This window comes from Calypte anna, chromosome 1, assembly GCF_003957555.1.
Source record: "Calypte anna isolate BGI_N300 chromosome 1, bCalAnn1_v1.p, whole genome shotgun sequence".
NCBI lineage: Eukaryota > Metazoa > Chordata > Aves > Apodiformes > Trochilidae > Calypte > Calypte anna.
In genome coordinates this window covers 68,878,040-68,891,747 of record NC_044244.1, presented here as the reverse complement: position 1 = coordinate 68,891,747, position 13,708 = coordinate 68,878,040, and the positions used below count along the sequence as shown (strand labels likewise).

Genomic DNA, 13,708 nt, shown 5'->3' with positions numbered 1-13,708 from the left:
CATGGACACACTTTGTCTGACCCTTCAGTTGTGACCTGGCTGCCATGGGAGACCCTGCTGGAGGCACCTGCCTCTGCCAGCAGAGCGACCAACCTCACAAGGGCACGCAAGCTCTTACCCCATAACAAGAGGATGCCCGTGGAGGGATGCAGTTATAAATGCAACTTAAAATACTACTACTGAACTCTGTGACTTAGGCTTCTATACCCACCAGGTAAAGCAAATAAAGCAAAAAAAAAAAAAAGTGAGTCACATCCAACAAATGTCTGTGTATACCATGCATACACTGTTCATATATACATTAATATAATAACATTAATATAATAATATTAAATTTTCCCTTCTGCCTCTTTTCAGAGAAGAAAAATTCTCAGAGCTGTACTTGTACAATGCCTAGTAAATGTGATGGCAAGTTATGGTATAAATTACTTAAAATAATTTAAGACAGTAGGAGTGCTTGTGATTGTCCTGACCTGTTCAGGACCTGTAGAATATTGTACAGTCATCAGTGAGATGAAGGAGACAGATTGCTTGGAAGCTGGCCCAACAACGTAGCATTAGGTCTCTCAGGAATTAGCACTATCTTTTCATGTTCCACTGGTATTTTCAATAGTAAGCCTTATTTTTTCAGCAATTGTTTCTAGAAAGACAAACATTTTTAAAGCAAACCACCAAGCTAAAATAGTTCTGACAAAACTCTTTGCGGGCTACAGACATCTACATATCTGTATATTTTTTTTCTGAGGAGACAAACTGTGAGAAATATTCACGTACAATAGTGTTGGCCAAGTGTTAACTTGGCTTGTAGAATCATAGAATGCCAGGTTGGAAGGAACCTCAAAGATCATCTGGTCCAACCTTTCTAGGTAGAAACATGGTTTAGATGAGATGGCCCAGCACCCTGCCAAAGCTGAGTCTTTGAAGTGCCAGTGTTGGGGAATCCACCACTTCCTTAGGGAGATTATTCCAATGTCCAGCTTCTCTCTTGATGAAAAGTTTTCTTCTGATGTCCAGTCAGGATCTCCCCAGGAGCAACTTTTACCCAGTACCCCTTAGCTTTTCCACGTGAATGAGGTTATAGTTTTGAAAGTGGTACTTAGCATGTTTAAAAATAAAAAACAGAACTACATTCTTCTCATGTGGTCTAGGATTTACACTGATAAGCTCAGGAGACATATTGTTGCTATCCTTAAAATTGGTAGATCTTTAATAAAAAAAATGTCCTTCCTCTTGTATAATTAGGAGAGAGTGGTTTTTTTATACTTTTTATTTTCCTCTTTAATTTTCTCCAACTCTGTAGTTTTAAAAACATAGCTTTTTCTATTTATGAAGAAATATAGAGCAGAAATAAATTCTCTTAATAACTACTCAGTCAAACGCCAAAGGGGAAATAAACATAAATGGAAAGCAGCACTTTCTTTGCTGTAGATAACTTTACAAAATGTATTTAAATAAAAAATGGGCAGAGGGTAAAATAGACTACATTCTTTAAAATCCTTTTCATAAAGGATGAATCTTCTCAGAATTTTAAAACATGTATGTCTTAGTAGAATTTACAAATTATGTGAATCTAAGATTGAAGTTTGTGTCTTGAGTGGCTAGTAACTATACATTTCAAAGCTATACCAAGGCAAATTTCAGTTATGCACTCAATTTGTGCAAGTTGATTTTATTTTACTGTGCATTGACATCCTTCATATTTAAAATTTAATAAACCATCCAAGAAGTGCTAGATGTGACGTTTCCTACATTCCCCATACCTGAGCTTTACTGCAGTCTGTGATAGACATGCAGACCCAAAGTCAATGCTGCTTTTGTTTTGTGCCTGTAGTGAGAGTACAGGGAGAAATTATGAGACTGAGTTTAGGGAAGAAATTACGTCCCTTTTCCTTTGTAAGAGGAGTTAAAGGAGTAGTTTTCCATTTCATTGTCTGAAGAGGGGAATTCTTATCATCTGATATAACTTCCCTTATTTTTCCTAGGGGTTTTCATTGATCTACATTTAAAGTCTGGTATATTGAAGATTAATAAACCAACACAGTATAGAGAGTACATGCTCACACGTGGCAAAACAAGCAATTATTTGCAGAGGGGCTGGAGTAGAACATTTCCAGAAGTTTTAAAGAAATTTTTAATTAATACAAGTTGTGTTGTTGTGGTTCTTTTTTGAAGGTAAAGGATATGTAGGATAAATTATTACCGACGCTTAGCTGTCTATGATTGCAATTTCAAGAAGACTGTTAAGGATCAGTTTGCACTTGGTCAAAAAGAATTCAGTTTATATTCTGATAATTTGGCTTGGTGAGGATGTATCAAATAATTAGACACAGAAAAAATTCTTTTAGTTATATGTATGTACAGCTAAATGATAAATGTGTGTTAAGTGCCTTTGAAGAGTACCCTTACTCATACTTTCCTAAGTAAATATACAGCCAGGAATAGCAAAGCATGAATCTCTAAGATTCAATTAGCTTGCTCTCACTGTTGATGTTTGAGAATTTATAGTAGTGTGATTTTTTTTATGGTTTTCTCATCATAAGAACACTTGCTCAGTCATGAAGACAGATCACATACTGTTTAAAACCAAAAGTACAAACATTGATTGGCTTCTTTAGGGGAGAAAACCTCAAGCGTTTCCTTCTGACATGGTGGGAATGCTTAGTTGCAAAATTCCTCAAGACTGTCTTTCAAGCTTTTCATCATTCTTACAATCATGGTGTGAGATTTATTTTTAGCTGTAATTCTGGGAAATTACAAAAAAAACCAAAACAAACCAAGAAACCAAACCAAAACAAAAACCCAAAGAATAATTAAGCAGCTCAATCACTGTGATGCAGGTAGCCACATAAATATGAATTTTATTATCTCTTGAAAACACTCACTTGATGATGTAGTACATTACATTGTATCATCATGGAGCAGTGCTATGAGAAGATTACTGTACAGATTGCAAAATAATCCAGGTCTGTCTTTTTTACTTATTATTTACTTATTTACTTATTATTTACTGCTACAGGCAATAGGACAAGTAAAAACTACTAAAAACTCTGTCCCTGTCTTTCTTACAAGCCTCCTTTGAGTACTGAAAGACCACAAGAAGGTCTTCCTTGACTCTTCTCCAGGTTAAATGTCCTTAGATATTTCTGTTTATGGCATCTTATATATGAAAAAATACTATATACTCATGTAAACACAATGCCCTGGCACACCAATTCTGGTCATGCAAATGAGACTCCTTTTGATTTGCGTAACTTCAGAATATGGACACTTTCAACTCATTTGAGTTAAAAGTGCTAGGTTGATAATTTTGGACTATTATTTACTTCCCATAATTACAATGTCACTACATGTGATTGAATTGTTAACTCGATAAGGAGGTTTAATCAAAGAACAAGGTTTATATTAAATATTTTAGGTTTCACCTCACTTATGTGGGGCAATCAAAGTATGCCATTGTTGAAAATAATATTTATATATATATATTTAATATATATTAAATTTTTTTAGATGGAAAAAGTATATATGATTTGGTTCAACAACGAAAGATGACTTTTTGCACAGAAGTAGCTGACAGCTTCAGTTATCATAAAGATAACTTTGGTATATGAGAGCAGATGATAGCAAGGTAGGGCAATAGAAAGCATTGATTCAGTGAAGAGGTTATTTTTTATGTCTTTGATGGATTATTTTGAAGAAAATATGGTTTCCTAGCCCAAATGTTAAAATAGATTACAGTGACCTTTTTAGTTTTTGTTGTTTAATTTAGATGACATATATTTTTCAGGGATAACTGTGCATCTCCATTGAAGACACAGTGGTGGGATGTCACATTTTTTACTGAGATTTGCATGCTATGTAGGTCTCACACAGGCTGAGTTCCACTGTTAGCACAAACTCTGGTTTTGCTGGATGCCCCAAAGTGTGCTTAAGGAGATTTAAGGAGATTTAGCGTAACATTGTAGTTATGTTACATTTTAAAAGTGGAGATACAAATGCTGATTTAGAAACCCCAGAAGAGTGGAGTTTAATGCATCAAACCTGAAGAGCTCATTTTCCAAAATAAATACTAACTTCTTCAATTAGTGAAGTCATCCACTTGAGCATCCACATGTGAGATTCCTTCACATTTTTTTGTCCTCCCTGGTTATGTGTCTTTTACAGCAAAGGAGCATCCTCCTCAGAATATCTAAGTGTGCTATGATCTGCCTTCCAACTTCTTTTCCACCCAGAAGTGCACCTTGTAAGTGGGCTGTGAGTCTGAGCCACCAGGTGGCATTCAGTGTCCTGGTGAATCTCAAACTATTTGGTCCTAACATATCCCAGAAGCTGCAGTCAATCCATACCCAAATACCATACTGCATATAACAGCAAGTTTGGTCTTCACTGGGCCTGCAAGACTTGTTTTCATTGCTGCATTTCTTTCTAAGACAGCAATTTTTATATATCTGTTGGTATGTGAAGTGGCTGCAGAAGAGGAATGTCATTTGTTTCTAATGATGTTGGCAATGAGGTGAGACCTGAAATCACTTGGTTTTTGTCACAGACTTAATTTATCCAGAGCAAGCCCTGAGAACTTCAAACTTTTACACCACTTGAAACTTCTGGCAAGTGCTGAGCTATCACTAGAAGTATTGTCAGGATTAAAATTTTGTTGAGATTGTCTAGGGATAGACTGGGTAAAGTGGTAAATCTTCACATCCTTCATCCTTTGCTCTCTTTTATTGTAGGGATTCTCTGTGTTTCTCAACTGATAGGTATCAAATCTTGCATAATGAAATCCTATGTGCTGTAACACCGAATCACATTTAGGATTGAAAAAAAATTGATGCTTAGTACAGATAGATTCTCAGTATGCAGTTTGTGAGTTTTAAATATTCCTTTTTGATTATTAAAGTACCCTTTGTGAACATCTGGGTATCTCACTTATCATTCTCTTCAGTAGAGACAGTATGGGTGGCATCTGATATAATGTTTTTACTCTGAATTCATTTGACAGCTTCTCAAAGTTGGTGTAATAAAGTCTTAATAACTAAGATATCACATATATTTTCTGTATCTAAGGTGTAAGGTACCACGGTATGCTAAGACAGCCTTATGGTCTTTGATTTTAACAGCAGATATTTGTTTTGTATCATTACTTCTAGTCCAGCCTACACTTAAAAAACACTTAACAAAAAACCAAACCAATTGATTCTGAATTAGTGTAAAGCTTTTTACATGTCTGAATCAGTACAATCTAGATTGTAATGATTGTAGTGATTGTTGAAATCATGTGAGATGCATGGGACATTACATGAAACAGGGTTAACTTCAGAATCAGCTTAGCTACAGCCACTTCTCTAGTCGGAGGTCAGAGAAGAGGCAGTGAATTTCACTATGAAATATAAATGTCATGAAATATTGAATCTATATATTATGGAAGTTTTCTTTTTGGTTACATCTTGGATATTTTTCTCCACCTACTAAAGTAATACAGAATAGTTTCTATGGGAATGGCTTTAGAAAGGAGGCAACAGATATGTTCCTGTGGGGCTTTTTACCTTGATGACTGTTCATACTTGCTAAGCATGACCTTGCTTCGCTCCCCCATAAAGAGGTGACAAATAATGGAAAGTCCTTTTTGTGACATTGTTATGACATTAGTTTTACTAATTAATGTTAGTAAATAAAGTTTTCAGTACACTGAAACACCTAAATAGCATTTTGATCTGTGGTGAATGATATAAGACATTTCACCACAAAATTCTTGTCAAGAAATACCTAATATTTCTTTGAGGGACTATTTTTTGTTTCTGAGGGCAAGATCATCACTATTTTTCTAGTAATTAAATTCTACTTGTCACATTCCTACATTGTACAAGTCAAAGAACTGGGAAAGATTCTGCACTGGTTTCTTCAATACATCAACAAATCGGATATATTCAGTGATAATAAAAGCTTTGAATACCACTGATTATTATATACACTGGCCTTGAAATTAGTGCTGTACTGCTCACATCATAACTGAAAGCAGAGATTCCTGCTTTACCAGAGCTTTAACTTGGAACTTGCTGAGACGGTCTGGATTATAACAGTGTTGGTATTTAGGAAAATGTGTCTTGTTTCATGTGACCTGAACAGCAAGATCGTTTGAAAGCCTGGTGTACCAACCTGTAAAAAAAAATGTAGTTGATAGATGTTGTAAGCTCAGGAATATTGATTGAATACTTCATGAATTTTCACCTCTTTCTCACAGGTTAATGTACAGAATTAGCTAAAACTTTGTTCAGTTTTAGTGCTACCACAGAAGATTGAACCGGTGCTCTTATTCGTCACTTGTTCCATCTAGTTGTAAAATGCAGGCCGCTTTGGCCCATATGTGGACCATTATGCATGATTTTAGTCTGATATGGTCTAGAAACTCCAGGAGCTGTTAATTGGATTATGTACCTAGAGGGCTTTTTGTAGGTGATGCATTTTCTGAAAATGTTTTCAGGTGGGCTACAGCCTCACACAAGGCCCCTTCTTGAGAGAGAATGAGCCTGGAAACAGAGTCCATTATTAGGATACAGCTTGAGAATGTCCCCCTCTACTCAGCTCTCATGAGGCCCCACCTGGACTACTGTGTCCAGTTCTGGAGCCCCTAACACAGGAAGGATGTGGGCTGAGAGAATTTGTGGATGCCTCATCCCTGGAAGTGTTCAAGGCTAGATTGGATGGGGCTTGAGCAACTTGGTCTAGTAGGAGGGCTCTCTGCCTATGTGGGGGGTTGAAAGCAGATGATCTTTCATAGAATCATAGAATTGACTGGGTTGGAAGGGACCTCAGAGATCATCGACGCCAACCCTTGAACCACCGTTGCGGTTGCTAGACCATGGCACTGAGTGCCACATCCAGTCTCTTTTTAAATATCAGTATCACTTAAATATTCATGTTCCTTCCAAACAAAACCATGCTATGATACTATGATTCTATGAATCTGTCCTCATGGGATGGTTAACCATGTATGGTTAACAGCAAACAGCAGCTGAAGTGCTTATCCTGAGTAAGAAGATACTCATGTTCTAGACGTTCATTTTCAGAATTTTCTCTCCCTGTTGACCCTATTTTGTCATCTGATAAATTTTAATGCCGACACATTTTCTTAAGGAGGATGGCCAAACTGTTTCGTGAATCTTAATTCTAATAGGCTGTATTTAGTAGGGTACAAAGTACTGAGTAGATGCTATAATATTAGCTGCATTCCTCATTGGAGTGGATATTTTATCAACATGCATGAAATGGGAGTTTCTGCATTACATACACTGCATAACTCATTAATGGATTCTTTTTCTCAAAAGATTGCCAGTAAAATCTTCCTGATGTTAGAAAAATTATTTTCCTTAATATGCATAGTTTTAATACAATTTTAGAACGAATGCACAGATTTCATATGTTTTATTGAATATTTTTCTTTTGTTTCTCTTCTCTTACACTTGACACTTTTGGTGCTATGCATCCAGTTGGACACGAAATTACCGCAGCTATAAGAAAAAGGCCTAATGGCATTGAAATACCAGGGATCACTAATTTCCAGATATGTGAATTTTCCCATAGTGGGGTGAGGTCAAAATACTGGACCTTAGGAATATCAGCTTCAACAGTTGACCACTGTTCATTTTATACCTTTCTTCAATAAAACTTTGATCACTGTTTCACAAGAGTAAAAGGGGTTAAAAATGGTTGCAAGAGAATTTGAAAAATTAGGCTAAAGTTACTCAGAGAGCATTGCTGTTAACAGGGAGGTACAGCAAAGATTAATCAGTTAACAGAGCTCAGATGCAGCAGTCAAAAGTGTACAGTAGATCTACCTTTTCACACAAAAATGCAAAATCATCAGAAAACATAATATGTGAGATGCATAAATTTAAAATGTGCAAAAATATGCAAAATATTAATATATCAATCCAGGTGCATTTTCTTTCAACCCTTTTTTATTAATTGCATATGTATAAATACTGACATTAGATTGAATAACTGTTAAACTATATTCAAAGAAAGATGTGTGAAAAGTAAATGGAAAAAGTTTATAATGTGTATGTTTTCTTGTGCTGTGATATTGTTTATTTGAAACAGTGTCATCCTGACATAATGTGGATTGTGTTTTCCTTACAAAATTGTGGAGCAACAGTGGTGTTTAAAAATCCATCCTAAGCATTATAGATGAATTTACCATGAAGCTGCCTTGCATGGAAATGTTTCATTCAAAAGTAGATGCTTTGTATGAAGTGAAATCTCCTTTTAAAACCAGGAAAAATAGTTTTCAAATATTTAAGGATGTAAATCTAAAGAAGGGAAATCTGACACAAGCAAGTTAAGAACTTTCCAGTGTACATGGAGACTTTTGCTTAAAAGTCAAGATTTAATCTTTTTTTACCACTAAAAGCATAATTCTCCTTTAAAACATTTAAAGCTTAAAAATCTTTCAAATATTTAAAAACTGTTACAAAATCACAGTGTGAAATTTATTGGTAAAATGTAGTTTGTAGATAGATGAACATGGATACATGCCTGTAGCTGTTCTTAAATATAATGATAATGGGCACATTTTTGTATACTGCAAAGGTCAGTAATAATATAGAGTCAGGCTTTACTTCCTCATAAATTATAACAGTAAAGTCATTGTAAAATACATCTTGCAATTATATATATTTTCCAAATGTTATATTGTGCTATTGAAAGCATTTGAATAAAAAAACACTGTTGTTTTGTCACTTCTGAATACCAGGTTTACTGTATTGAGTTGGCAAATAGTCACAGAAATAAATCTTAGGTCAATATGGGCCTAAGTCAGTATTGACTTTGAGAGATAATGAAGCTCAACTATAATTACCATGAACATTGTATGTATTGTTACATATTCTCTCAACTATGAAAAAAAAAATTGCTTTGAGGTTTAGTCTAGAAATGGGGTTTTTTGAAATGGCAGACAGGGTAGACTGAACAAGAGGTTCAGTTTGAAAATTTCTCCTGTTAATTTCCTCTGAAGTATTGAGAGCTGAAGAAATGTCATCTGGTCAGATTGCCTACTAGTTGTGGTCTTTCTAAAAAAGAAAGTTATATGCAGGACTGCAAAAATAAATGGAAAAGTCATGAAAAAGAAGGAAAAATAGCATTCAATTCTAAAATATATACTTCTGATAGCTGAAAGGACTTCCAGATTTTTAAGTGCATGAAGCCCTTTTTCCTACTATTTTTCCACTCTTCTGACTGTTCGGTGCAACAGGGAAGTCTGAGATGAGAAGTTTATCAGTTTAACTGGTAACTTCTGTTTACTTCTTCTGATGCTTTTCTGTTTTAATTTGGGGGAGAAGATCCTGCTTTCTTCAAACCTCACAAACAGGGAAACCTTTTGCTTTAAGTAGAGACCTCAGATTAAAGTTAGCCATGGAGCTTCTCCATAGTCTCCTGGCTGAGTTTACTTCTGTGGACGCAGCACAGAACACCGAAGAGATTTACTCCTGGCTTGTTCTTAGTGCCTCGTGAGCCAGGAGGTGTAACAATACTTTCAATCTTTTTTGTGTGATTTTCAGTTGAGCCACATTTTTCTTCTCTGAGATCATCTTGCTTGAACTGGTAATAGCATCCAGCTTGTTAGCATGGTGTAATTTTAACTGTACTGAAGTGCTGTACAAAATTCTGTTCCATTCAGCGGAATCTCTGTTGCCCCCTTTTTCAGATGACGGTTGCTGCTGGTACGAGCATTGAGAATAACATTCAAAGGACCATATCCTGCCCTAATGTATGTTCAAAATATTTTGGATTTTTGAGTAATTGAAATGCAAAGTCTCCTTATTTGAATTTGGTATTTTGTTGCCCACAGAAGCTTCTGCGTCTCGAGGTTACTTCACATTATATATTTCAGAGCCAGTGAATATTGTACTACAAGTGAGGTCACAGACTACCAAAATGGCTGAATTATTGCAATGTTTTTTAATATGGTTTGTTAATGCAGCTAAATAAAGACAATAATAATATATCCACAGTTCCTTCCATGTTTACCATGCTTCCCACCCAGCTCAAGGCACCTTTTGAAATCAGTAAAACCTCAATAGGTAAATTGGGAAGCACAAGGAGAGGCTACATTTATTCAGCTTAAGCTTGCTCTAAATTGGATTTTGATATAAAGATGTGGAATACTAAATTTAGAAGGGTGGTAATTTCATTTTACTTGCTTAAACGGATATATCCTACATAAATAGAAAAAGGGAGGAGCTACCATAGCTCATGAATGGTAGAATAAAAAATTTGTTGTCAAAGAAAAAAGCAAGTTATTCACTTGTAGTATAACAAATTTTTTTTTTTTCTAAAAATATTCAGATAATGGAGCGTTATTGGGAGAAAATTGAACTCTTGTACATTAATGGAGAAACATTGATGAGAATGTGGGATGTACCACTGAGAAAAGACTGTGGCTCTGCATTACATAGAAGCTATTTTTTATGTTGTAATATGTTTAATAATTTATTTTACAGCTGAAGATTCTCATGTCTAAAGGAGAACTGGCAGAAGGAATTTCTGGATAGTATTTCCATATTTTTAAGTTCTTTTAAGATAGAACAAGTAATCAAAGTATAAAAGGAACATAGTTAAAATAACAACATAGTTAATATCTTCTGAATTTTTAGCACAGCTTTAACTTCTTCAAGGCAATTCTAGTATTTTGGTCTGCAAATAGTACAATTTTTAATGGAAGATAGTAATATGAAAGATAGCAATATGACAAAATTAACAAGCATGGAAAAATTCAGGATTTCAGATTTAGTTATAGAAGTCTATACCATTACTTTAAAAGTGTTTGGGGTCTTCTAGTTTTTTTTTCTTTTTTCTGTAAAATGCATTAAGTCATGCTTTAAATAGATACTTTCTTAAAGGAATTAAGTAAACCAACAACTCAGAGGTTACTTTTTATTCTTTGAATTACATCTGTTACCACTAAAATCAGGAAGCAATTCATTAACAACAATATCAAGAAATCAGATCTCTCATTGTAAAATACAGTTCTTAATTATCCCCCATTTTTAGTTTTGTTCCTTTCCTTTGGACTTAGGTCCAAAAAGAAATATATCGACCTCCACAAGAAAGGAAATAAAATTTAGGAGTCTTTAATGCTCTTCTAACTCTATCCCCTAACTTTCCTGTCTGTTGTTGAATTTGATGTCTGTGTTCTAATGACAGTAGAGGCCAGGTCAGTCTCACCTGTTGATTCTCTGAAGGTATGAGTCTTTCTCTGTTGATTAAAAGAGGACCTAAAAGGCCATCTTAGTGACCTTATTTGTAGGTGATGAAAATTAAGTAATGCAGACTCTGTTTTCCCAATTTAAGATGAGGCTTAGAACGTGAATTACCTCACCAAACTGCAGCATCCTAAATGCTTGTAGTTCAGTAAAGCTATTGAGCAACCTAATTTATTGCTGAGTGTCCCTGCCCATGGCAGTGGGAGTGGAACTAGATGATCCCAAAGGTCCCTTCCAATCCCAACCACCCTGTGATTCTATGATGCAGCCACTTCCTGTGAAGAAAACAAGGTATCCCATTAGAAGAACCATCCCTTCTTAAGAAAGCTTGGATGGATTGTCACTGGGGTTATTTTTCTTTTAGGTTAAGCAATATTTTATGTGAGTAGCTTAACCCAAACATCAAAGAGTGTAGTGAGACAGGACCAGGTGCCCTGAGTTATTGATGAGTGGGTGTGGGTTCACCTGTGTCTGGCCTCCCTCCTGAGCATGTGCAGGAGCAGGGGGCCAAAAAGAGAGCAGCTGAGAGCCACGGAGGGAGCTCTCACTCTTCAGTGAGGATGGAGAAGCCCACAGCTCGAGGAGCCCCAGGAGCAGGCAAGAAGGGGTAGATCCCGAGGCCTCAGGAACAGCCCTAGGACATCGTCCAGGAATGGGCTAAACCCCGAGGCCTCAGGATCAGCCCTAGGAGCAAGAAGGGCTCCTCCCGCTACAAAAGAGCATTCTCAAAAGTGAAACGTGGGGCAAAATACAATCCTGTATAGGTAACAGTGAAAAATCTTGCTATTCATTTAAAAGACTAGAGCAATATTTTCCTCTGAAATCTCTCCATGAATTAAGAAGGATTCCTATATGGTCTTTAATGAAAAACTTAGTTCCTATTCTAATTTCACTTTTGGTGTAAAGGCATTAAAAATAAAAACTTTATTTAAAGTTTAAAACTACTGTTTACATTTGTCTCAGGGGAAAATAAGGCAGTTCAGTCAGAAAAGGGGTGAAATAAGCTTTTGCCATTATTATTTAATTATACCTAATGTGGTCAGGTGGTCCTGTGGCATAATCTCCCTTTATAAATAGGAGCAAACGTCAAAATTCCTAACTCTGAAGACTCTTAACAATGAGACAGGGTATTTTCTCTCTTTCAGGCTTTTAAATTAAAGTTATTTTATGCAGATGTTTTTAAAATTCATTAATTTTTCAAATGTCAGTTTTATCAGATTTTTTGATTAATAATTATTAATTAAGAAAATTCCTCTTAGGTATTTAAAAATACTGCTCAGATAGACAGTAATCCATTTTCAGTTATTCTGAAATATTTTTTGGTTTCTTGTAATTACTATGAATTGCAACTTTGTAATTCTGCCTTTTGTAAAAGAACTAGCTTTGGAGGATGGGCTCAGAAGCATAAAATTTTCAGTCAGTAAGTATTGCACGGGTTCAGCATTTGAATTACCTAACATTAATTATACATTTATAATTAATCACAAAACTTAGTTCCTTAGTAGAAAAAAAGGCACAATACCTTTTGTTTGGCTTTTCTAGCTCTAAATGCCAGACTTAAAGGTACTTAGAAGTATTATCTAGAAGCAGAGTTTGTACAGAAAACACAGAATAGGTTGTTCATGAGTTATGTTTGATAAAATATTAAAAAAGGGATTTATTAAGGCTGAGTAACATCTCTTAATATTAATAATTGCAAATGTAAGCAGGTTTTTAAATATAAAGGGTTCATAGTATGTAATTTGATGATTTTACAGGTCTGTTCCAACCATAATGATTCTATGATTCTTTGACTTTGCTTAGCAGAAATACACTGCAAAGCTCGCAATAAAATCGAAACTCAAAAAGAAACTTCAATATATTAAAATTGAGGACTCAGACTTTACGATTAATTTCAAGGTATAATTTTGTGGGCAGTTTCCCACAAATGAAAAAAATATAATTTTCATGCTGTTCCGTGGATTTTATGCTTCCACAGTCTTCATTATAGGCCTAAATTTTCTTTTATTCCCACATAAATTTTCTGTTTTCCTTTTATTATTATTTTAAATTGTTTACTTGACAGAAGCTGAATGAAGAAATCAATGTTATTTACAAGAATGTTACACCATTGTAGTTTTTTTTACTTTTCTTACCAATTGTTTAGTGAGATAATAGGAAGCACATCACTGCTAGGTTTCATACCTTTCATGCAAGATATCCCAAATCTTGACTGTACCTATCTATATATGTATTATTTTGGTAGATTATTCTTTAAACAACCACTAAAGTTGCTGTGTACTTCGAAAATTTCTTGATAGGAAGTAATTTCTGTAGATGTACTCAAAGTATACATGCATTCTAATATGTTTGGATGGACATTACTGATGCATATAATAATTTTGACAGAAGAAGTCCATCGTAACCTGTCTCAAAGCCATTACTTGATGGCTGGAAACACTGCAAGCTAATGG

The 13,708-nt window shown here is 35.1% G+C and overlaps 1 protein-coding gene across 1 annotated transcript in view; it reads left to right on the top strand.

Annotated features, from left to right (window-relative positions):
• PPFIA2 (PTPRF interacting protein alpha 2) overlaps nt 1-13,708 on the top strand; it is a 281,670-nt gene that overhangs the window by 134,355 nt on the left and 133,607 nt on the right. Inside the window, exon 3 of the mRNA XM_030446493.1 lies at nt 9,698-9,760. Within this exon, the coding sequence (XP_030302353.1) occupies nt 9,698-9,760 (63 nt within the window). The remainder of the gene's footprint in view (nt 1-9,697; nt 9,761-13,708) is intronic.